At 51.0% G+C, this 26269-nt stretch overlaps 1 protein-coding gene across 2 annotated transcripts in view; it reads right to left on the bottom strand.

Annotated features, from left to right (window-relative positions):
• Nucleotides 1-5533: 5533 nt before the first annotated feature.
• Nucleotides 5534-26269, bottom strand: part of URB1 (URB1 ribosome biogenesis homolog) — a 73290-nt gene continuing 52554 nt past the window's right edge. For both annotated transcript variants that reach the window (XM_065913737.1, XM_065913736.1), the window contains exons 30-39: nucleotides 25938-26040; nucleotides 16173-16333; nucleotides 15608-15719; nucleotides 14292-14398; nucleotides 13623-13766; nucleotides 12384-12493; nucleotides 10000-10197; nucleotides 8352-8593; nucleotides 7397-7969; nucleotides 5534-6228 (exon numbers count right to left, since the gene is read on the bottom strand). In XM_065913737.1, coding sequence (XP_065769809.1) covers nucleotides 6047-6228; nucleotides 7397-7969; nucleotides 8352-8593; nucleotides 10000-10197; nucleotides 12384-12493; nucleotides 13623-13766; nucleotides 14292-14398; nucleotides 15608-15719; nucleotides 16173-16333; nucleotides 25938-26040 — 1932 coding nt within the window. In that variant the 3' untranslated portion in view covers nucleotides 5534-6046. The remainder of the gene's footprint in view (nucleotides 6229-7396; nucleotides 7970-8351; nucleotides 8594-9999; nucleotides 10198-12383; nucleotides 12494-13622; nucleotides 13767-14291; nucleotides 14399-15607; nucleotides 15720-16172; nucleotides 16334-25937; nucleotides 26041-26269) is intronic.

Here is a 26269-nt window from a genome sequence, read left to right on the forward strand (position 1 = left end):
GGCCTCCCATACACAATTTCATATGGAGAATAGCCTTGGGACTGTGGGGTCATCCTGAGTCTGAGCAGAGCCGTCGGAAGCAAGTCCACCCAGGAGCAGTCAGTCTCTATGATCCACTTGGAGAGTCTCTTTAAGTGTCCGGTTGGTTCATTCCACCATCTCAGAACTCTGGGCCTATATGCAGTGTGCAGTTTCCATTTGATGTTTAAAGTTTTGCTTACTTGTTGTACTAAATCAGCTACAAAAGCCAGACCATTGCCTGATCCAATGCTGGTAGGAAATCCAAATCTGGGAACTATTTCCCTAAGCAGGCACTGGGCTACTTCTGATGTTCTTTCAGTCCAGGTAGGAAAAGCTTCTACCCATCCCAAGAACGTACATACCATGACCAGCAAGTAATGGTAGTGTCGATGAGGACTCATTTCAGTGAAGTCCACTCCCAGGTGCTCAAGGGGCAGTGTGCCTTTCAGCTGAATACCCGGAGGTTTTTATCTGAACACCCGAGAGGCAGCATTAACCTGTGAGCAGGCAGCATAGCCTAGGTGGGTCGCTTGGTGTGTGGTTTACCAGAGTGTGTGCCAGCTCCTCCAGTACCAATAATTTGCCACTTGGCAATTCCCACCATCCCTTTTCAGTCTTGATGGCCCCTTCCACTTTGGCTAACCTGACAGCCATTGTCCTTGTTTTATCAGGCTAGTGCCATCAGTATATAGGACCCAATTAGGGTCTGGAACTTTGAGCGATTCTTTAAAACAAACCCCAGATACCTTACCTCCTCCTTGTAGATCTGTGCCTTCTTCTTCAACACCCGGTAACCTGCTTCCATCAGCAGCTGGAGCAGTGTTTTTGTTCCTTCCCAACGTTTTTCCTTGGTCTCGGCAGCCAGCAGCAGGTCATCCCTGTATTGTAGGAGCCAACATCCATACTCCTTCGGATGGAATGAGTCCAGGTCAGAAGCCAAGGCTTCCCCAAAGATGGCTGGGGAGTTCTTAAACCCTTGTTGGGGAGGCCAGATGAGCTGTTGTTTGGTGCTCCCGACTGGATCTTCCCATTCAAAGGCGAAGATGGGCTGTGACGCTGGGGCGAGGTGTATGCAGAAGAAGGCATCCTTGAGATCTAGGCGAGTATAAACTTTAGTCCTTGGCGGGAAGAGGCTAAGTAAGGTGTAGGGGTTTGGAACAGTGGGGTGTAAAGTCACAGTAGCCTGGTTGACTAGCCTGAGATCTTATACAGGCCTATAGTCCTGTCCTCCTTCCTTTTTGACTGGCAGGATCGGCGTATTCCAAGCAGACTGGCACTCTATTGGAATGCCCGCTTGTTTCAATCTATTGATGTGGGGCAATATGCCGGCCCAGGCCTCTATCAGTAGTGGGTGCTGGTGCTTTCTAACCGGGATGGTGCCTGGTTTGAGTTCTATTATCACTGAGGCGTGATGTTTAGCCAGCCTGGGGGCGGGGCGGGGGGGTTGTTTTCCGCCCAGACCTCAGGGAATAATTGAGTTAGCTCTCTCTCATGCTCTTCTGGCCGACCCGGTTCTTCCTTTGGAGGCTCATGCAACCTCCACTCATCTTGGAGATGAGAGAGAGAGCAAATAGTGCCCATCTGGAAGGTGGGCCTCTCCTCAGGGGAGAAAGTCACTTGTGCTCCTAGTTTGGAGAGCAAGTCTCTTCCCAACAGGGGTACTGGGCACTCAGGAATGTAGAGGAATTCATGAATTACTTGGTGCACCCCATCTGACATTTTCTGGACTGGTAAAACGATTTAATCATCTCTTCTCCCAACACCCCAGTTACAGCGGTAGTCTTTTTGGACAGTGGTGCCACAGGTTTTGTTATCGACAGTTCTGCTCCTGTATGCACCATGAAGTCAATGTTTTGGTCCCCCACTTTTAAGGTTACCATGGGCTCTCAGGGACCTGATATCTCTGGGTCCTGGCAGCCCTAGTTAATTTCCAAGTCAGCAAGCCCCACAACTGTGGGAGCTTCCTCTTCCTTCCTTGCCTTAGGGCATTCATTCTTCCAGCGGTCAAAACCTCAGTACTGGGCACAATGGTTTGGCCGTAATGGGGCCCGGGGCCTCCGTTGGGACCGGTTGAAGGACTGTCCTGTCCCTGGGGCAGATGAGGTTTTCCGGAGGGCCCGAGATAGACTTTCCCAGAGCAGCAGCTAGCACTGTAAGTCTCTTGTCTGTTCTCTTTTCTTCCCTGTGGCTCTCTGGCAGAGGGCAGTCTCTGCTTAATTCCAACATCTCCCTCCGCTTCTTGTCAGTACTCACTGGGAGAGGCAGGTATAGCTTGGGCGGTTTGGCTGGAGCCAGATCCTGGAAGTGTTGGCCAGAGGCTTCTGTGACCGGAATCGGAGCCTGCCAAAACGGCAGCTCTAGGACCTCTGGGAGAGCTGGTGGAAGAGCAGCGGCTGCTGCAGAAACTTCACCTGGCCCTGGATCGGGCATTAAGGCAGCCTCCAGTCCTGGTGAAGCACTGGGAGGCAGGCATGTCATTATCCAGCATGGGGGAGGGGTCAGGTCATCCCCATCCAAATCCTGTAGAGCTTCCTTTTTTATCATCAGTCAATTTTTGTGCCATTAATATTTTCCCCTTTCCCTTCTGGATACAGAACCTTGTCCAAGTAGGAGGGTCTTGAGCTAACCCTAGCCATGAGTCAATAGATGGATATTGATCCAGGTGTCCCGGCTCTCCTGTGACTACTGTATAGACTGCTTCCACTATTTTTAAGTTCACGGTGTTCTCTGGTGGCCATCCTGCTCCCATAGGGGGCCATTGGACCTCACAGAGTATGTGGAGGCAGTTAGGCTTCATCTTCACCCTATAGTCTCCTCCTAATCCCTTCTTTAAATTTTTAATCATGCACTCCAATACAGTTGCCTTAGGTTCACTTCCCCCCATCTTGCTTACCTTCTCGGACCTTCTTTTACTTTTACTTTTTGTTCTGTCTACGAAGTTCTCAGTACCCTATGTACTTCTGATATTTCCACTCAATGACACTTAAATTGCCTATTCTGCTCCTTCCTAATTGGGGTGAGAAGAGCCTTACCTGCCAGATCCCAGAGGGAGAAGGGGGATTGGTGTGTCTTCACCTGCTGGTCAGCACAGCCGAACCAGAACATCACATGGTCCAAGACTGTTTCTCCCTTAAAGTCTGTTCTGCCCCGGTGGGCTTGATCAGGTGTGGATGAAAACACAGATGGGTTAAATATCCCACGTCCCAGGCCATCTCTGGAAAAGCCAATTCATACTCACTTTTGTATTCCCCTCCTTCTAGCCTGACAATTCCGAAGGGGTCAAGAATTTCACAGCAGACAGGACACCTCCTGGGGGAGGGCAGAATACGAGCATACAAGGACCCGTTTCCTATCCTAAAAATCCCCTGGTGATCGCTGGTAATAATTTTCCCCGAGACGGCGTGGACACACCCCCTAAATGACCTTCACAAATTTCCTTCCTAAGCGCCAGCACGCTCGTTGACCTGTGTACCAAGCAATTGCCGCCTGCCTATTCCAGGTTCCTGTGGGTCTCCACCCCTTCTAGTCCCTCCCGGGGGGGTGGGGGGTGGGCAGTGATCAGGCTCCCTCTTCCACCCTGCCGGGTGGGTTCCTCCTCACCTAAGCACTTTGTTCCCTTGCTGCCGTTCACTACCTGCTAACGTGAAAGGTCCAGGTGTTGAGAAGCAGAATACTTCCAGAAGGGTGAGGCGCCTTCCCTCCTCTAGAAGATTCAAGCCACAAGGCCTCAGAGTAGTCCCAAATGGGACTTGCCTCCTCAAAGTGAGGAGTTTCCCGGCCAATGCACCAAATGTTGTAGCCACGCGTTCCAGGAAACAAACTCACTCAGAAGGACAATGCAGAGAGTGGAGTGCAGTTTATTACACTGGTGGGCCCAAGGCAGAGCCTCCTCTTAGCCAGGGACCCTGATCAGCATTTGTGAAAATCTTTTATACTCCACGTGTACGTGTCCAAACCCACCACTCCAAATTCCTTGAGACTTACATAAACTAAGGAAGGGTAAATACAATCCCAATAACCCCATCACTCATGTGCCATGTGCTCAGACAGTTAAACAATTAGCCAATAATCAATAAGCATGAGGTTACACTCCAACAGGTACAGAAAAACTTATGGCCTGTCTGGAGGAAGGGGTGATTAGTGTATGTGCTCTCTTAGGCAATGAGTAACCTGGATACGGTTCCTCAAGATTCCCCTGTCCGGAGGGAGTCTTATCCTTCGGTCGTTGTTCCCACAGACACTAAACACAGAGTGTAGAGTCCACTGAAGAGGTGGCCGAGCATGGTCAGCATGGACAGGTCAGATGGGGTCCAGGTCCTATGAAGTCCTTCTGCAGCATGGCTGACCTATACCTTTTTTAGGGCACCCTTGAAGGGCCTGCCAGCTTCCCCTGCACCCCCTCACAGCGCCCGCCCGGCCAGGCTCGCTGACTGTGGTCAAGGGACCCAAGCCACACCTTCCATGCAGCCGGGTCCAGCAGGCAGGGCCTCAGCCCAAGTGGCAGAAGGGTCCCGTTCTGGGTGTGACCATGTGACCTGAGACCCTCAAAGGACCAAGTTCTCTAGGGCCTGACAGTTTCCGGAGCCAGCATCACACCATGAAGCCCACAAATCCCACCCCACCCCATCCCAGGTGACTGAAAAAAATTCTGCCAGCTGAGGGCCAGGCTTGGCCTGCCAGACCCAGGGGCAGTGGGTTAGAGGGACGATGGGGGAAGGGACACCGATGGGCTCCGGAGAGGCACAAAGGGAAGAGGACCACGTGGCCCTGCCAACTTGAATCTAAACATAGCATTCTGGATTCTGAAGATTCTAAGACCACCACTGTGGGAATTTTGCAGGGGAAGGAATAGGAGAAGTCAACACTCCTTGCCTTCCAGATGATCAGCCTGACTTGTAGGAAGGGGATAAACGCACAGAGAATTACTCCTGTCTTGGCAAGAACTTGGCAAGTCATTAAACAAAACAAAACAAAACAAATAACAGCAGTAAAGAGTTTAAACAACACTGGAGGGAAACAAGGGGAAACAAATGCTTAAGCTGCAACCAAGCCATTCCCAGTGCTATAAATGTCATGTGGTTAGTTGTGTCTGACTCTTTGCGACCCCATAGACTGTAGCCTGCCAAGCTCCTTTGTCCATGGTGATTCTTCAGGCAAGATACTGGAGTGGGATGCCATGACCTCCTCCAGGGGATAAATGCCGTTAGGGTAAATAAACAGCCACCTCCCCAGTGACGGACCGGGAATGCTGAGTGCTGGCATGGCAAGAGGGTACGTACAGAGCTTCAGATGAACAGGACCAAACTTTACCTGGCATGAAATTCATGAAATTTCACATTCAATGTTCGCCAGCTACAGTATAAATTTATAAAGGAAACTTAAAAGTCAAATCTTCAACTCTAAAATGCAGGTTTCTGTAGAATAAAAATAGTCTGATTCAGTCAATAAAAATGAAACACAAAACCTAACAAAAATAGACATTTATTAACAAGTTATAAAATTCAAAGTCCTCTCTTTCAAACGGAATTTTTAAAAATATAGGCTGTCTTTTCCAAGCAGAAGTCAAAATAATTTTATACTTTAAGAATTTAGTACCTTTCATTTAGTAAAATAACTTTAACACAATACTGGAAGGGTTTATTTATTTAAAAAGTTACACAAAACTTTGCTGTGACTTCTTATGAAAAGGAAACTTGAAACATCTCTCTTCATACTCCTGAGTCTCATATACTTTTAGACATTTCAACTTTAGCGTTACCTCAATTTGAAGTATTTCCTTGAGGAACAATGAGCACCTCAGAGGAAGGGTCTTCCCTGATCAGGGCTCCTGGCCCTGGGGCCGCCCAGGCCCACTCTAACCCTGACCCCTCTGCATACACAGTCCCTTGAGCTTATTATGTATCAGTCACCTAAATGAAGCCAACATTTCCCAACACAACAGCGGGTCGACATGCACAGGCCTTCCAGGGAAACCAGACTCAACCTGACTACTGCAACCTGGAGCCGGAGGTGCCAGCCGCAGGGGTCAGGTGTCGGGGACCGTGGCCGCGATGTCCCTGCAGAGCCGGACAATGGCCTCCTCGTCACCCCCTCCCGACTCCTCCGCGGCGTCGAGGACCATCCGGACATGGCTCAGGAGAGTGTCTGGTCGCTGGGCCCCCAGCCAGATGTCCTTAATGTACAGAGATACCAGGAACGCGGCGGCAGCTGAGGAAGCGACAACGAGGCCGTTAGGGTGCAGCCTGGTCAGCTGGGAACGAGTCTCCCACCCCGCGCACGGTGACCCAGGGCTCACTCTGCCCCAGGTGGCAACCTGCAGTGAGCATGCGGATAGTCAGTCCTGCCTGTGCTTCACTGCTGGGTTCATCCTTCCAGTTCGTGCTAAAACTTCTCTTTTCTCATGTGATGACTGTGTGTTTAATGTAAGCCTCATCCTCGATGTTGACCCACCCAGGCCAAGAACCACAACTGAAGTTTGGGAGGGGTGGCCCGCAGGCCATGGGCACAGGCGAGGGGAGGAGGTTTACAGGGCAGGGGAGACAGCAGGGCCCCCCTGCGACCAGGTGAGCTCACCTGCCGGGCTGTGGCCCCGCCCCTTCCCCCGCACCCCTCCAGCCCTCCCTGAAGGGCCAACCCTCCGGGATGACTAAGGAGAACCCTGCAGACGCCCACCGCCTCCCTGGTGCCCTCCTATGGCCTTTGCTGCGCCTTATCCAAGCAGGCACACCTTTATCGCCTGCTAGGTCGCTTCAGTTGAGTCTGACTCTTTGCGACCCCATGGACTGTCACCCCCCAGGCTCCTCTGTCGATGGGGATTCCCCAGCAAGAATGCTGGGTTGGGTTGCCCTGCCCTCCTCCGGGGGATCTTCCCCACACAGGGATAGAACCTGCGTCTCTTATGTCTCCTGCACTGGCATGCAGATTCTTCACCACTAACGCCACCAGGGAAGCCACCACACCTTTATCAAGCACCCACTAAACGCTGTGCACGTGACCTGTGACTTGGGCGCCTGTATGCTTATGTGTGCGCGCTTGTGACCACGAGGCACAACCTAATTCTCAGCGAGAATAACAGCAGGAAGTTAGAAAGCCAAGCAGCGTCCCCAGGGGGACACAAGGCCGTCCGGAGGGCGTTCCTCTCAGCTGTTTCCCCGTCGATCAAAGTCCCACCTGAAGGCAGAGGCAGGGCGTCCCTCTCCCCTGTACACTTGGGACCCAGGGGCTGACTCTCTGTGCTCCCCAGACCCGTGCTGAGGGCTGTCCTCCCCGCAAGGCTTCACTGACAGCGCCCGCAGGCTGTGAGAACGGGGAGTGCTCCCGGCGCCAAGCTTTCCCCACGCGGTCTGCAGCCTGCGAGCCCAGTCCCCCACGTTACCTCGTGTGTCCGCATCCTCCTCGGCGTCCAGGGAGGAGACGTGGACGGCCTCGAGCACCGACTGGAGGGGGCTCCCCACGGGTCCCCGGGCGGCCACCAGCCGCAGCAGGACGGCGTTGAAGAGGCCGGCCAATCGGTCGTCCGGCCCCTCCGGCTCCGCAGCACCGCAGAACCTGCTGTACAGGCGGAACAGGCCGCTCGTCACGGCGCCGTCGCGGAGGAGCTCAGCCACCACCGCGGGCCGCGGCAGGATGTGGCTCTCGAGCCAGCCCAGGAGGCCCGCCGCGTCCGCCCGGCCAAGCGGGCTCCCGGCTGCGGAGCGCAGCACCCAGCTGGCCACCAGGGAGGCGATGGCACCCACGGGGCCCGCGTCTTCGCGCTCCGGGTCGGCGCCGGGGGCCTCGGGCTCCCAGTGGGTCAGGATGGACCTCAGGAGGCCCCTGCAGGACTCCAGGGCGGCCGCCGGCAGCTCGGGGTCCGCCGCCTCCTCCGCCTCGCCGGGTCTCCGCTTCCGGGCCCGCGGGACTTTGGCTCGGGCTGGTGCGCCAGGCTTGTTCTTCTCCTTGAGCATCTCTGTTACCCACACACACAGAGGAAAAGAGAAAAGGCGTGAGGCCGCCATTTCCCCACAGAGATGCAGAGGGCGGGGCATCCACGCAGGGGAGGGCACAGCTCAGAGCTGGGTTCCCATAGGAAGGGCCGGCCTGGAGCTCGGGCAGGCCTCGGTGTTTCCCTGTGACGGTTATCAGCGCTACTGTAACAGCTGAGCACTGGGGAGCGGCAGACCCGGGGCCCCATCTCCCGCGAGCGCATCACCCTCGAGCAATATGAAGACACACAGGCCCTGTCTCTAAGCCTCGGGGGCGGGGGGAACACCGGCTGCTCTGGGGGTTGGGGAGGGCAGCAACACGCTGCGGAGTGAGAGATGAGACAGAACCACGCGGCGGACACTCACTCAGCAGCTCCCGGGCTTGGCACTTCTCCGCGGCGGCCCTCAGGTCCTCCTGCAGCCGGACGTCTCTCTCCACGAGGTTCCACTTGTGCAGGAGCACGAGGACGTCCCGGGTGGACAGCACCGTGGCGTTCACGGTCAGACGGTTCATGTCCTTGAAGGCCTGCAGCACGGTGGCCCGGTACCTCAGGACCGAGTCGAGTGCCCCGAAGAAGCCAGTCAGCTGGGTGGAGGCCAAGGTGGGCCTGTGGGCGAGCCGACGATCCTGGGCTGGGCAAGAGCCGCCTCGTCGCCTGCAGCCCAGGACCCAGGCATCCCTTTCCAACAGACCAGGGCGTGGAGCCCAGCACCTCCCCAGGGGAGGCGGACAGGGGACCAGGGTCCAACCTCCACCCTGGAGGCACAGAAAGCTCTCTGGAAACCGGGAGAGGGTCAGGATGCCAGCCGCCCCGCTATCAACTCCAGGACTGCGCGATCCTTTCCAACTCGGGAACTAAAGGCCATGAGAAGCCCATGGATAGCACCACCCATGGCCCAGCCTGCGGAGGGCATTGGAAGGACATATATTCTTCCAAGTTCTAAGAAATTTAAAATTCAAAACTCTATAGTTTTCACATTTATTGTTACTTATTATTTAATAAATTTATTAAATAATTATATCAATTTATTATTGATACAATTGTTATTCTCAATGACAGCCAGTTCTCAGAGACCAGTGTGTCTTTGGTGGTGGTTTAGTTGCTAAGTCGTGTCCAACTCTTTGTTACCTCATGGACTGTAGCCTGCCAGGCTCCTCTGTCCAAGGAATTTCCCAGGCGAGAATACTGGAGTATTGTGTCTTTGGACAACTCCAAAATAAAGACCCTGATGCTGGGAAAGATTGAAGGCGGGAAGAGAAGGGGACGACAGAGGATGAAATGGCTGGATGGCATCACTGACTCAATGCACCTGAGTTTGAGCAAGTTCCAGGAGCTGGTGATGGACGGAAGCCTGGTGTGCTGCAGTCCATGGGGTTGCAAAGAGTCAGACACGACTGAGTGACTGAACTGAACTAAACTGAACTAAGAAACATGGCTACCCAGCATTGATTCAACAGCTAATTTCAGAACAACAGAAAACCAAACGCCCTGTTCTTTATCAAGAAGGTTTTCACTCTGAGATGACGATCCATTCACTATCCATTGCCTGGTTCCCATCAGCACACCTCTGTTCCCACATCAGAAGCATGAGGACATGGTGTATTTTCTCTAACACAGTACAATCTGGCAAGCACGGAGTTCTCCTGAGGAAACAAGCGTGTAATTCCAAGGGGAAAATACTGAAATTTTCTAGGAAATTCAGAGCTGAAAGGGAGCCTGTGCAGGCTAATACAGGTCGAGGTGAGTTTGGGAACAACCTAACTTTTTTAGGTTTAAAATCACAGAAAACATGCTCTTTCTACATCATTTTGACTGCTTGAATCCAAATATCCAGGTAGATGGTTTGCCTGCTAAAAATGATCTGGCGTGACAGGCTGCAGGTTTCCTGAGCGTGTTAAGGAACCTCCTAAAGTCTAACTGTTAAAGAGGAACGGGGAAATGGGAGTCCTGAGGTTAGGACCACAGCCCCGGCCGAGCCCGCCTGTGGAGCCGGGACCGGGGGAGGGGCTCACCTCAGGTGCTTCGTGAGCACAAGGAGAACGTAGAGGAACTCGTCCACCAGGTGCAGGGCCAGCAGCTTCGGGGGCTCCTGGGACCCAGGCCTGCAGGGAGGCTGCGCCCCGGCCTGCACGTCTCTGTTGCCCAGCGTGGTCACCCACAGTGTGTGCAGCAGGGAGATGAGGTTGGAGAGCAGTTCAGTTTCCAGAAACCTGAGGCCAAACATGGGGAGAGTCAGCTCTCTGTCACATCCTCTCCTCCCCATCTCCTGGAGGGGGTGGGTGGGAACCAGGGAGGAGACGGTGATGGTGGTGGCCACCCCAAGGGGCCGGCTTCTCCCCCAGCCCCCAACCCTTCTATGCGCTCACTGAGCCACCGCAGCCCCGGACAGGCAGAGCACCTAAGGAAAGACAGGGTGTCTGCTACAAAACGCAGCTCCATCCAGGGCAAGGCCCCAACCCTCCTTTCTCATCAGAAACTTTCTGGTGAAAGAAACTTTCTCACCAGCCCTCCTTTCTCCCTCAGTCCCATCTAAGATATACTCCGGAGCCTCTGGCATGGAAAGGAGAGCCTCCCTGCGCACGAGAACAACCCACTCTAAAGCACAGAAGTAATAGCCAGGAGCAGACAATCAGCCAGTGCGGCCTTCGGAGAAAAGATACTACTTTCTTTAGGAGAAAAAATTGTAAGTTCTTTTTAAAAAAGAAGAAAGAAAGGAAAAAAAAAAGGGGGGGTGGGAATCAAAGAGTCTGGATATTCCCAGAATTATTATTACAGACAGCTGTCTGAAGGAAAGATTCCTGTCACTGAGGGGCTGTCTGCTGAGACAAGAGTCTTCATCTTTTCACACAGCCTCAGAAGTAGGAGACTGTTAGGAATCAAAACGGGTCACGTTATGGCTGAATTGTGTGCCCTTCCACCCCGCCCCACCGTTCACAGGTAGAAGCCCCACCGTTCACAGGTAGAAGCCTCACCGTTCACAGGTAGAAGCCCCACCGTTCACAGGTAGAAGCCCCACCGCTCACAGCTAGATGCCCCACCGTTCACAGCTAGAAGCCCCACCGCTCACAGCTAGATGCCCCACCGTTCACAGCTAGAAGCCCCACCGTTCACAGGCTGAAGCCCCACCGTTCACAGGCAGAAGCCCCACCGTTCACAGGCAGAAGCCCCACCGTTCACAGGTAGAAGCCCCACCGTTCACAGGCTGAAGCCCCACCATTCACAGGCTGAAGCCCCACCGTTCACAGCTAGAAGCCCCACCGTTCACAGCTAGAAGCCCCACCATTCACAGGCTGAAGCCCCAACTCCCGCTGTGACTGTATTTGGAGGGGGGGCCTTTGGGAGGTCATTAGGTTTAGATGAGGTCATGAGGATGGAGACCCATGACCGGATTAGCAGCCTGTTAAGAAGCTTGTGGCTCAGCTGGTAAAGAATTCGCCTGCGATGCAGGAGACCTGGGTTCAATCCCTGGGTTGGGAAGAGCCTCCGGAAAAGGGAAACGCTGCCCACTCCAGTATTCTGGCCTGGAGAATTCATGGATTGTATAGTCCATGGGGTCACAAAGAGTCGGATACGACTGAGTGACTTTCATTGTCACTGTCTGTCAAGAAGCAGAAGAGACCAGGGCGCTCTCGTTCTCCCTCTGTGCCCGGACACAGGGACACTGTGGACCCTGGGAAGAGAGCTCTCACCGAAGCCAACCGTGCTGGCCCCCGGGAGGGGAGAAAACAAATCCGTGCTGTTTCGCCAGCCAGTGACAGCAGCCCCGGTCACAAGACAAGACGCCCACGCCAGCCCTCGATGCGGCTCCGGCATGGGCCCTTAGCAGGGCACCGTGACCCTGGGCGCGCTGAACCCACATCACCGCGTGAGCGAGCGCTCCCGAAACCCGAGGCTCCCCGTTTCTGCCTCACAACCTCGGAAAGAAACCCACTCCTGGAGAGCAGCCTGGGCCGCACAAGAGACGGAAAGGTGGTGTAGAGGCCGCTGTTATGGGGAACGCGGATTCTCCTGGACACTCCTAGCGGACAGTGGAGCTGCAGGAGCTGCCACGATCTCAGGGTCTCCCCCCGACTCCCCTCTGCCTGATGGCCAGCACGCATGCACTCGTTCTGCCTATACCCGCCCCATGCCCAGCGCGCATGCGGGCCCCCGCCCCACCCCATGCCCACACGCATGTGCGCTCGCTCCCCCTTTTTCCCCAATGCCCAGTGCGCATAAGCGTCCCCACCCCCACGCCCAGCACGCCTGCACGCTCCCCTACCCGATACTCAGTGCGCATGCGCTCCCCACCCCTCCCCATGCCTCACACACACTCGCGCTCCCCCCTCCCCCCGGTGTCCACTGCGCATGCGCTCCCCCCCCCAGCCCCCCTCTTCTCAGGATACAAGGTGCTCACTTGCTCTCCAGGATGTTTAGGACCCACGTCAGGAGGCTGTAGTCCCGCAGCATCTCATAGGCAGACCTGGCATCCCGGGCGGCATTCTGCAGAATCTCCAGAATCCAGTTCTGTAGACCCCAAGCAAAAAGTCACTGGTTTTCCGTGGGAAAAACTTGACTTACCCGAACCAGGAAGGGCCTTTAAAAAACAGAACGGTGTGTCCCCACTACACAGGCGATCGCTGCACGTGACACCTGCCAGGTCTGCGAGAATGGTGGCCGTGGGGGGCAACTCTCCCCGCCGTAACTGCCAGAGGACGCAGACGGCCGCAGGGAGAGTGCGAACCTGGGGATACCCACCCGCTAACCCATCACCAGGGGAGATGCGCCACGGAAACCACGCGGCCCTGCATGCCGGCAGCCTGAGCCGGGACAGTGAAGACTCACAGCTAGTCCAGCCATGAACTGCTGGCGGCTCATTTCATCGCCTCTGTTTTACCACATGGAGAGGACAGAGAGATGGGACTTTTGCTGGAACTGTTAACGGGGTGCTTCCCCCCACACCCCCCCCCCTTTTTTTTTTTTTTTGCAAACCACATGGCATATGGGAATCTTAGTTTCTCGACCAGGGACTGAACTCATGCCCCCTGCAGTGGGAGCACGGAGACCTAACCATGGAGTACCAGGGGAGTCCCTAACTGGGTGCATTAGAGTGCTCACATGCCATAAAAAGGAGAAATCCACCTTACTCACATTCCGCTTATGCACACTCACTCCTCTTTACCCATATTTTACGTGATGCCAGAGACAGACACTGATAAGGCTACAAACTCATCAAAACCCCACAGGCTTTTCCTAGTTAACATCTCACTCCACATGATTTCTTGCTCCAGTGACAGAGCTCATGTGTGGACTTCCTCCTCAGCTGTGAGGCAGCCGGTTTCGAAGCCTGACTCCTTTCCCCACCAAGGTCGGCAGACCTGTAGTTTCTGTGTTACGTGACACGCTGGTGGCTGGTGCATGTCTGGAAGTGCCTCAGTCGTGTGTGGGGTGACGTGTTTGCAGAGCTCTTGGCTGCCCAAAGCCTCCTGGTTCCTCACTACCCACCTCCCTCCCCGCTGGCCCTGGGCCCAGGTGAGGGCGCCGGGAAGTGAATGTTGAGGCAGGCAGTCAGGTGAGGGTCCATGGGGCGGGACTTGCAGGTGGTGGAAACCTGAGCAGGGGCGCCCCTAGCCCTCAGCCCCCTGGGGGCGCCTACCTGGGCCGCCTCGTCGCACAGCGGGCTGCTGAAGAAGGACAGGATGATGTGGAGGACGCCCCGCCGGGCACAGAGCTCGAAGCAGTGCTTGTCCCGCATTCCCTGGCGGAGGAGCCCCAACACCCACTCCCGTTCCGTCTTCTGCTGTAAAGCCCCGCAAACAAGAGACCATCGTTAAACACGTGAAGGCTCTTTTTTTCTCCCTGAAAACGCTTCCAGCACCACTATTTTCAAGGGGTGGTGAAGACTGCAGCATGGCAGCCCCCGACCCTCCGTTTCCAGGTCTGTTATTAAAAACCCTCCCTCTGTCTCTGCTTCCATTTCTCCGGGTCAGGAATAAAGGACCAGGTCACACTTACACACTCAGCTGTGCTCATGTGTTCCATAAAAGCACATCAATAGTCAACCCTGTGATCGCCCAGAAAATAACAGTGAGGAGGCTGTGATTCGAGGCCTCTGAAGTCTGTGAGGTCTGAGAAGCACCCGAGAATCACGGTGTGGACTGGGAAGCGTTTTCACAGGCAGGCCCGCCTGTCCCCGCACGCGACCCCACACTCCACCCCGGCCTGGGCTCTGCCGCCGACAAGTCTCCGTGGGGACGCGTTGGCACGGTGGCTGAGCACCCCACTCAAGACTGGGGACCTCGTGGGCCTCAGGGCAGGGTGCTACCTCGAAGTCCGAGCTGTAGAAGAACTGGTAGAAAGCTGGAACTTTGCTCATGTTCAGGTACTCGTGGGACAGCAGGAACTTGTTGATCTTCATGTACATGTGCTCCTCTGTGAACACAAGCAGACTGTCACTCAGAGGGAAAGTGAACTCGCTCGGTCGTGTCTGACTCTGCGAACCCGTGGACTGTAGCCTACCAGACTCCTCCGTCCATGGGATTTTCCAGGCAAGACTACTGGAGTGGGTTGCCATTTCCTTCTCCAGGGGATCTTTCCAACCCAGGGATCGAACCCAGGTCTCCTGAAGTGCAGGGAGACACTTTACCGTCTGCGTCACCAGGCAAGCCCGGCTGTCACTCAGGATGGCGCCAAAAGGACACCCTGTGGCCAGGTGGAGTCGGGAAGTGGGGTCCTGGGGAGGGGGCAGTCAGATAGAAATCCCTGCAAAGAGCCCTGTGGTCCCTAACGGCATCAACATTCTGTAACTTTTCACTAGTAACAAAAAGAAAAGGCCCACGATAGACTGACTTGTGTTCAGATCACCCCGACAGTGGGCAGCTGTGAAGACAAAGTGGAGCCATGTTCTGCGCCCTGGGGACACGGGCAAAGGGACCCACAGGGCACCTGTCCTCCTGCTGGTGAGCTGCGCTGACGCTGACCCGCTGGGGACACAGGCACAGGGGCCCACAGGCCGCCTGTCCTCCTGCTGGTGAGCTGTGCTGACGCTGACCCGCTGGGGACGCGGGCACAGGGGCCCACAGGCCGCCTGTCCTCCTGCTGGTGAGCTGTGCTGACGCTGACCCGCTGGGGACGCGGGCACAGGGGCCCACAGGCCGCCTGTCCTCCTGCTGGTGAGCTGTGCTGACAATGACCCGCTGGGGACGCGGGTACAGGGGCCCACAGACCGCGTGAGCTGTGCTGATGCTGACCCCCTGGGGACGCGGGCACAGGGACCCACAGCCCGCTTGTCCTACTGATGGTGAGCTGCGCTGACACTGACTCCGAGCTCGGAGCGTGGCTGCCAGCACCGATGGGGCCTCTGGGTCAGGCCCCTTCCAAGCGCTTGCATGCAGATCTGTGAGTCCCTCAAGAGGCCCTCTGGTGGAGCTGTGATCTGCCCTTACTACAGCTTTACATGCCTGCAGGCAGATAGGAACTCACACTCGTCCCCCATCACACACACACTCTCCTGCACCTTGCACTTGTGACCCTCACACATGTGCTAGTGGACTGGTTATGCTAGTGGGATTAATGCCGCCAAATGGCCTTGCTCAGCCTCAGAATTTCCACCTCGCCCCGACCTGATTCTAGCAGTGGTACCTGGTTTCAAAATCTGCAAGGCTGCCTTGGCAATGAAGAAAGTCAGGGTGAAGGTGAGTCTCATGTTCTTGGTTCGGATCCCGTTCCGGACCACGTCCAACAGGTACAGTACCTTAAAGGCAGGAAAAAGTGGGGGGGGGGGGGGTCGGGGGGAGAATTTGCAGAACAGCTGCGACCAGCCTTGTCTCCTGCAGCCGACTCCATGGCTTCGCAGGGTGGCCCGCGTCTCACATCCAGCGGCTCACTCTGCCCCCCCCCCCCCCCAACTTCATGGCACAGCTTCTGAGGCTCTGTGTGTCCTGGGTGACAGCTGCTGTAACCTGAGTTCAGATCAAGGAACCAGTCGGCAGAAATTACAACTGCTCTGCCCTCCGTGACGCAAGAAGAGTTGTTGTTAGGGGAGACCTCCCTCCACCACCCAGGGCTGAGGGCCCAAGATGACCTCTGGTACCACCCCCGCCCCGCCCGAAGGAGACAAGGCTTGCGTTCTGTATCAGAGTCTCTGGGCAACGCCTCTGAGCTCTTCAGGAAACCCTCGCACCAGGCCTCAGCCCCTGGGGGTCACCTGCGGCTGCTCCCGGAAGCGCGCCCCCTCCAGCTGCGCGTAGTAGGCCGCCAGCACCGAGTAGGCCGCAGCGCGCATCTGCGGGTCGTAGCTGCTGAGGGCCGCGACGGTCAGGCCCAGAGCGTTGGAATCCACGAATTTCCTACAGTCCACCACAAATTCTGCGGGAGATAAAACACAGCGTCAACTACACACACACACACACACACACACACACACACACGATTCCATGATACACGTGCAACACAGAATTCCATTTCCTTTTGCATTTTACTACACACACACACACACACACACACACACACACACATGATTCCATGATACACGTGCAACACAGAATTCCATTTCCTTTTGCATTTTACTATCATCTGCAGCGTGTGTGTGCCAGACACAGAAATGCAAGTCCCCCTCCTGCTCCCGTAAGTTCTGCTGTGGTTGTTTAAAGACTGTCTCCCCTCCCGTGGCAGCAACCACATGCCTTCAGTTTCTGAGACACTTGTAAATCCCGAGGACTCTTTTATTGCTTCTAACAAATATTCGATGAGTCAGAGAACATCAGAGATGTTCGGAGGTGTCAGAGGTGACATCAGCACCCACCACTGAGGTCCCAGCATGAAGAAGCCTGAGGACATAATGGGGGTGGGGGGAGGTGGGAGGAAGGGAGTCGGCAGGGAAAGCCGGCTGAATCAGTCAGATGAGTGACCTTGGAATGCACTATCAATAAAAGATAAACCAAAAAAATATATATATATCACAGATAATATTTTCTACAAGTCAAACTCTTTTTTCTTTTCTCTCCCAAAAATTTAACACTTAAAAAGATAATGTCCACAGTTTAAAGAAAAAAAAAGCTAAAAATAAATGAAGGAGAAAAATGATAATAGCTATTTCTTAGTCCAAACAGCTATATGGACACATCACGGTCCTCAAATGGGGGGCTGTCCAGAAGTGTAGAGATCAGCCAGTGGAGGACCTGTGGGCGTGCCTGCAGTGCCTGCCTGGGCTGGCAGGGCTGAGTCACGCCAGGGCGGGGACCCGCGTATTCTCCTCCTCTGAAGCAGCGGGAGCTCCTGGAAGCCGCTTACGTGCGGGTCCCTTCCCCTTCCTCAGCTCTCACACCGTATCGCAGAAGGACCAGCATTTCCACTTCCAGCCAGGAGAGAGACAGGAAAGAGACTCATCTGTCCAGCTGAAAAAACAGCTGAAGGCATGAACCAAGGATTTCCAAGACACTGGACATGGAGCAACAGAGGACGGTGATCCTGAGACGGGAAACCAGGCGACCCTCCGATCGTTCCAGCTCACGCCTGGAGTTCCCAGGCCGTGGCACAGGGGGGCAAACCGAGGCAGAGCCCGGGCAGCTCTGAGCTGGGGACACAGAGCTGGGGGAGCGGGGCCTGGGAGGTCAAGGGGCCGGAGCTCACGAGGCCGAGCCCGAGAGAAGACTGCTCCACTGGGAGAGTGCCCGTCGGCACGAGCACATGAGCAAACCCTCCAGGTGGGGAAAGAACCACCCGGAGGGGTGAGCATGGACAACCCAGGCTCCCATCCGCCTGGAGACAGCTCCTGTTCCCACCAGCCAGGGCCACATCCCCGCATGCCACCTCACCTGTGCAGCAAAGCTCTGGTCCCACCTAACAGAGCTTATAAGCAACACTGGAAGGATCAAGCCATTTCTAAGGAACTTGGATGTGTACTAGAACAAAGCCAAACAACATTTCACAAGAATACCAAAAATACCCAGCCCCAAAGAGGGTAAAACTCACAATGTCTGGCTTCCAATAAAAACTGCCCGATAGTCAAACAAGCAGGAACATGGCCCATTATGAAGAGAAAAACTTACTATCTGGAAATGACTTGTAAATGACACAGATAACAGAATTAGTAGACAAAGACATGTATAAAGTTAGCAGCGCTGAATTCCACATGCTCAGGAAACTAGAGGATGGACTTCCCTGGTGGTTCAGTGGTAAAGAATCTGCCTGTCGATGCAGGAGATGCAGGTTCAATCCCTGGTCTGGGAAAATCCCACTTGCCTTGGAGCAACTAAGTCTGTGGGCCACAACTATTCAGCCTTTGCTCTAGAGCCTGGGAACAACTCCTGAGCCTGCGCATCATAACTAGAGAAAAGGCCGTGCAGCCATGAAGACCCAGCACAGCTAAAAATATACAAATAAATAAAAAGAAGCTAGAAGAAAGACTGGGTGTGCTAAGGAGAGACATGGAAGATAAGAAAATCCTAATCAAGCTTCTAGAGATAAAACTTTAAAACGTCTGAAATGAAAAATGCACTGGATGAACTGTTGACAATGTAAACTGGTATAGTCACTAAGAACAGTATGGAGGTTCTTTAAAAAATTAAAAATAGAGCTACCACATGATTCAGTAATCCCACTCCTGGGCATATACCTGGCTGCTGCTGCTGCTAAGTCGCTTCAGTCGTGTCCGACTCTGTGTGACCCCATAGACGGCAGCCCACCAGGCTCCCCCGTCCCGGGGATTCTCCAGGCAAGAACACTGGAGTGGGTTGCCATTTCCTTCTCCAGTGCATGAAAGTGAAAAGTGAAAGTGAAGTCACTCAGTCGTGTCCAACTCTTCAAGACCCCGTGGACTGCAGCCTACCAGGCTCCTCCATCCATGGGATTTTCCAGGCAAGAGTACTCGAGTCGGGTGCCATTGCTTTCTCTGGGGCATATATCTGGAGACAACCATAATTCGAAAAGATACATGTACCCCAATGTTCACTGCAGCACTGCTCACAAAAACTAAGACATGGAAGCAACCTAAATGCCCATCAACAGAGGAATGCATAAAAGAAGATGTGGTACATTTATACAATGGAATATTACTCAGCCATAAAAAAGAACAAAATAATGCCACTTGTAGCAACATGGAGATGAACTTACAGATTATCATACTAACTGAAGTAAGCCCAGAGAGAGAGAGATAACATACGATATTGCCTATATGTGGACTCTAAAAAAAAAATAAAACAATGAACTTCTTTATGGTTACCAAAGGACCAGGGAGGAGAAATAAATTAGGAGTATGGAATTAACATACATACACTACTATATAAGAGGGAAAAAAGGCCTACCTTATAGCCCAGAGAACTATACTCAATATTTTGTAATAACCTATAAGGGAAAAGAATAGCTATATTTTTGTATAACTGAATCATTTTGCTGTATCCCTGAAGCTAATACAACATTGTAAATTAACTATACTTCAACAAAACAAACAAAAAAGAAAAATGTACTAGATAAGCTGATCAGAAGATTAGACACTGCAGAAAAAAAGATCCATGAACTTGAAGACACAACAGAATTTAACCAAATTGAAACAGAGAGAAAAAATAATTCTAAAAACTTGAGCATCAGTAAGCTGTGGGACAATTTCAAGCAGGCTAATACATGTGGAAGTGGAGTCCCTAAAAATGAAGAAATAATGGCCACAACTCTTCCAAATTTGAAAAACTATAAATGTACAGGGCCAAGACAGTCACTGAACACCCCAAACCAAAAAAATAAAGAAAATTATACCCAAGTTTATCATAATCAAATTGCTTGAAACCAATGATTAAAAAGTCTTAAAAGTGATCTCAAAATATACAGAGGAACAAAGATAAGAATGGCAGCAGAATTCCTGTTAGAAACAATGCAATCTAGATCAAGGCATCAACATCTTTAAAGTACAATAAGAATAAAACTTGTCAACCTAGAACTTTATACCCTGTGAAAATCTTTCAGAAGTTAAGACTTTTTAAAAGCTGAAAGAATGGATCACCAACAGCCATAAACTACAAGAATTCTTAAAAGAAGTGTTTTGGGGAGAAGGAAAATGATAGAAGATGGAAATCTGGATCTACATAAAAGAATGAAGAGAACAAGAAATGATAGCTTTGGGATAAACATAAAATATTTAAATCCCTTTAAAAGGTAATTGACAGTTTGAAGCAAAAATAACCACATATTATGAACTTTTTAACACACGGATGGAAAATTTATGATACATATAGCGTGAAAGCTAAGAGAAGAGAGAGAGATACTATTCTAAGGTGCTTCTACTATTCATGAAGTGGTATAATCTCACTTGAAGGTAAACCACAATAAATTGAATATGTATATAATAAACTCTAAAGCAACCAACACACACACACATATACATACACTCACAAGCACACAAACTAATTACAGCTAAAAGTCAATAAAGACAATAAAGTGGAATCAGATCAATAATGACATTAAATGTAAACGGTATATACATTCCAATTAGAAAGCATTACTTCATGGCAAATAGATGAGGAGAAAAAATGGAAACAGTGACAGATTTTATTTTTTTGGGTTCCAAAATCACTGTGGATGGTGACTGCAGCCATGAAATAAAAGACATGACTGAGGCTGAGTAACGGCAGCGTGGTCAGACTAGATGGGGAACACACCCAGTGTCTGCTGTCTACAGGAAACCACTTTTAATCTCAGGACGCAGACTTTCAGCCAAAGGATGGAGCAGCGATCCTTTTTTACATTACAGCCACTATGGAGAACAGTGTGGAGATTCCTTAAAAAACCGGAAATAGAACTGCCATATGACCCAGCAATCCCACTCCTGGGCATACACACCGAGGAAACCAGATCTGAAAGAGACACGTGCACCCCAATGTTCATCGCAGCACTGTTTATAATAGCCAGGACATGGAAGCAACCTAGATGCCCATCAGCAGACGAATGGATAAGGAAGCTGTGGTACATATACACCATGGAATATTACTCAGCCATTAAAAAGAATTCATTTGAATCAGTTCTAATGAGATGGATGAAACTGGAGCCCATTATACAGAGTGAAGTAAGCCAGAAAGATAAAGACCATTACAGTATACTAACACATATATATGGAATTTAGAAAGATGGTAATGATAACCCTATATGCAAAACAGAAAAAGAGACACGGATGTACAGAACAGAGTTTTGGACTCTGTGGGAGAAGGTGAGGGTGGGATGTTCAGAGAGAACAGCATTGAAACAAGTATACTATCAAGGGTGAAACAGATCACCAGCCCAGGTTGGATGCATGAGACAAGTGCTCAGGGCTGGTGCACTGGGAAGACCCAGAGGGATGGGATGGAGAGGGAGGTGGGAGGGGGGACTGGGATGGGGAACACATGTAAAACCATGGCTGATTCATGCCAATGTATGGCAAAAACCACTATAATACTGTAAAGCAATTAGCCTCCAACTAATAAAAAGAAAAAGAAGGAAAAAAAGAAATGTATAGAAACATCAAATCATTAGTTATGCACCAGGACCTAACAATGTTGTAGGTCAATGATACTTGAAAAACAACAAACAAACCCAGAGGAAAAGAGATTAGATTTGTGGCTACCAGATACAGGGGACAGGAGGGAAAAGCGACGAAGGGAGTCAAAACATACAGACTCCCAGTTACAGGGTAAATAAGTACTGGGGATATAATGTACAATACAATGAAGTTAATTAATATTATTGTATGCTATATATGAAAGTTCGTAAGAGAGTAAATGCTGAGTTCTCAGCACAAGGAAAACATTTTTTTATATTTCTTTAATTTTATTGTATATGAGGTGTTGGATGTTCACTCAACTGCCAGTCGTAATCATTTCATGATGTATGTTAAGTCAAATCGCTATGTTGAATACCTTAAATTTATACAGTGCTGATGTCAATAATGTCTCAGTAAAACTGGAAGGAAAAAAAAGTAAAAGGAAAAAAGAGTAATTAGAAGACTCTTCTGCTCTTAACAGTTTACAGACTAAATTTTCTCATTTCTAACAAGTGACTACTTCTGATGGGAGGGGGAAAAATTTCCAAAAGCATCAAAATGAGGGATAAAATTATACTATTTTGGGGAAGATGAGATATATTTAAGATACACCTACATACCTATTGATACATAATAAAAACACATAAATAGAACAAGTTTGGGAAAGAGAACATTCTAAACATTTAATATTATACTCACTAAAAATAGCTAGTATTTAGCAGTAATCACGGACACTTTAAAGACAAAAGGATTTTCCACATGTCCATGAGGAAAAGTCAGTTTCATGTTTGTGGGATCTGCTATTCTCCGGAAGTCTCGGCTTTGTAAAACGTATGAAAAAGAGCTGCCCCTTGAGAGTTGAAAATATAAAAGGTGATCAAAAACAGAAATACCAGTAGGTTTAAGAACCTGAAAAAAAATCCCGTGACAACAAATTTGTCCTGGCTTAACCGGGACAATCAAGGACTAAAATACAAAGCAGTCCACGTCTTAAGGGGCCCAGAGGCCGCTCAGCGTGCTGTCGGAGCGTCAGGCGCCTTCCTCACACCTCCTCTCACACCGTCTCCCAGAGGCGGCCCGGCCAGGAAGGCGCGGCCCAGGGAGGGTTCGCCGAGCCCGCGTCCAGGGCCCTAGGGGGAACCGCGCAGGGCCTCCCGGTCCCGTGAAGCGGCGACGGAAGGGCTCGGCCTGGTTCTCCTGAGGCCGAGCACCTGTCACTGCCATTGCTAACAGCCTCGGCTGGCCCTGCTTCTCAGCCAAGGACTCAAAGAACAAGCTTCAAGGCTGACGACACAGGTTCCCGTTTTCAGCAAAGGGCTGACACGCAGCGCTGAGGCTGGTTCTCTCAAGCCTGGCCACCCCACCAAAACCAATCACACACCCGACTTAGGATTACAAAATGTCTGGCAACGCTTGGGCCCCGGTGCCACCTCGGGAAACAGAAACATGCTGTGGAAAAACTTCTGCCACACACGGCATGGACCAACCTCACAAATACAACGTGGGTCGACGGAGCTTCTACAAAAGAGAGTGTTCAATTTCATTTAAATAAAAGTTCAAGCACAGGACACTGGCCCTACTGAGGGGGGAGAGGCACCAGCCAGCAAGGGGCCTGGGGGCTGTGACTGTGTTCTGTTCCTTGATCTGACTGGTGGTTTTCCCACCAACTCACACAGAATATGACCTGTATGGGTTTCTATATATCACACTTCAATAAAAGTTTATTTAAAACATTGTTCATGCTCACTTATCCACCAGGGCAAAAGTAAACGCAATAATAACTTAAAAAAAATAACAATATGAAAAAAAGATTCATGACTTAATTCAACCACAATAAGCCTTGGGCCATTATAAATGCGGTTCACAGACTTCTGTTTTATTCAACTTGTCCCTTTACTGCTAGTTTTCCCCTCCTGATGAATTCATATGCTTCTCTTTATCAGATGATAAAAATTTGTTTAAAATATTCAGCTTCCTTTTTTTTTGTCCTGGATTATAAGTAGCCCAGAGCAAAGTTTAATGACCTAGTTTTTCTTGGTGTGCTTGTTTTGCATTTCTATTTGCCCATCTATTTCTACACTTTTTAAAATATTCTACTTTAATGTGAATGATCATAGTGTAACCAGTATTTTAAGCTACAGCAAATCCTTTCTGGTAGACATGATCTGCAAATTTTATAACAATAAAATGTAAAACGGGCTGTATTTCCCTAACTTGAAAGAGCATTTACTAGTTACCTCTCTTCACAAAAGGCCTTTCAGATCCCGTCCTTCCCCTACCCTCCTTTGCCTAAAAAAGGCAATATTCAAGATCCTGAGAACAACAGTTCTGATTTTACTATTTCTCTATTAAAGTGTTTTCTAAGCCTCTGCATTCTGCTTCCTAAAAGCTCTATTGAAAGACAGGGCAGCAGACTAAATGACTTGTAGTAATTCACTTAAGTTGCATCATATTTTTAGACTGTGGAAAATCCATTTTCATATTTGATGAGAAACAGACTCAGCCGGCAGAGCCAAGGCATGGGAGAATCAAAGAGCGTGGCAGACGCGCCTCCCCCGGTCGCTGGGAACAGTCACCCCTGGCCGTCATCATCGCCTGACGCTTGCACTTGCTCTCTTGCAAAGAAGGCTTAGCTCAGCCACAGAACCCGGGGCCCAGGGAAGGGGTCTGCTCTGAGAACCCAGCCCTCTCATCTTCTGTTAGGAGCTGAAGAGCAGTGGTGGAGGATCAGCAAATCTGGTCACAAGGAGCAACTTTTGAGTACAAGAAGACGTCAGGTTCAGAGAATTCCCCAGTGGTCCAGTGCTTATAGACTCAGAGCTTTAGTGGGCCCAGGGTTCAAACCCTAGGCAGGGAACTAGGGTCCCACAAGCTGCATTGCCGGGGGGGAAAAAAGACACCAAATTTAAAAAGGAGAACACAAGAGTGATCAGTGAGGCATGGTCTCCCAGGGCACCTGGTCTCGCGGCCATGGCAACCAGGAGGGAGATGCCAGGGACCCTCTCAGATAGCACACTGCCTGGTCCCCACGATGCATCAGAGGGAGTCTAACACAGCAGACGGATGAGGCTCCCGCTTGGGGCGACGAGGGGAGCGGTGACGACCACTCCTGCCCTCCCAGCCAGGAAGCGTCAGTGCGGGGGAGCCGGGACTCCCCTGGCTGCTGGTCACCGGGAGAAGGGATGAGGAGGAGAGAGGGTGGATCGCCAAATGGGGGCTGGATCAGAACATCCGCAGGCAAACCAATGCGGCTGGACCTACACTCCACATCTTACACAAGAATTAACTCAGAAGAGGCCTCAGACTTAAATGCAAAGGCAACAACGATGAAACTTTCAGAAATAAACATGGGAGTTCTTTGGGATGGAGGAATGGGAAAAGAGTTCTTAAGACTTGACACCAAAAGCTTGACCCGTAAAAGGGAAAACTGATAAACTGGACTTCATCAAAACTGAAGACTTCTGCTCTTTGAAGGTGTTAAGGTGAAAAGATAAGCTACACATTGGGAGAAAATATTTGCAGACCACATATCAAACAAAGGACTCATAACTACAATATATAAAGAAACCTCAAAATCCAATGGTAAAAACAAATAAAACCCATCAGAATAAATAGGTAAAAGACATGAACTGACATTTCACCAAAAAAGATTATAGATGGCAAGTAAGCCACAAGATGCTCAACATCATTAGCTGTTAGGAAAAAGCAAATACACACCACACTGAGATAGCATTACACACCAATTGTTGACAAAATGCCCCAAACCGACAGAGCCGACAGCCTGGGAGTCAGACCCTGGTCCTCACCAGTGTGCAGCTGTACGTGTCTCTGTCCTTTCTCTCTCCCTGACCAATTCACCTGCAAAGAGTCCCACCCTCAGCATAGCAGACACAAAACGCCATTTCAAGAATACACTTAAACCAAGAGAAAGCCAACCTTAGCAGGCTCTCACTCATTGTCAAGGACAAAATCTCTCATTTCAGTGAGAACTCAGAAAAGGCTCTTGCCATTACCATTAGGAGAACATCAAGGACAGGCCCAGATTTTAAAATTATAATAAAAAACAACAACAACAACCATGTATTCAAAACATTAACTGTCACTTTGCTGAAAATCACTGGAAAGAAAGGTGAGAAGGCAGCTGAAGATCCTTCAAGAATTATTTTCAAGACTAAGGTCCTAATCGGGTAATTATGGGGGCTTCCCAGGTGGCACAGCAGTAAAGAATTTGTTGGCCAATGAGGGAGACACAGGTTCAATCCCTGGATCAGGAAGATCCCCTGGAGGAGGAAATGGCAACCCACTCCAGTATTCTTGCCTGGGGAATCCCATGGATGGAGGAGCCTGGTGGGCTACAGTCCACAGGGTCGCAAAGAATCAGACACGACTGAGCAAATAAGCACACATGCACTGGTAATTACGGTAAAAATTATGACCCCTCCACCCACTCTGGAAGACTGCAGTTACCTGGCCTGGTCAGCTCACTGAAGAGATGGAGGAGGAAACAGGGGTCATAAAGGTCACCGAGATCCACTGTGGTCCTGTCTTTAAATATCGGCTCCTGTGCGTCCTGAAATAGCCCGAGACAGACAGAAGTGTGCAGGTCAACCTCGTAAACGCAACACCATGTGGATGTTTGCCACTATCACTTAGAGCTCAAGTTGTTTTGAATACTGAAGTACACACACACAAAAATGTTTCTATATAAAAAACCAGACAGGGCTTGTACGTGAGATACCTTTGATATCTGCTTTGTGGAAAGAAGTTATAAATGAAGTTAAGTATGGCCAGTGCTGACA

This window comes from Muntiacus reevesi, chromosome 21, assembly GCF_963930625.1.
Source record: "Muntiacus reevesi chromosome 21, mMunRee1.1, whole genome shotgun sequence".
Taxonomy (NCBI): domain Eukaryota; kingdom Metazoa; phylum Chordata; class Mammalia; order Artiodactyla; family Cervidae; genus Muntiacus; species Muntiacus reevesi.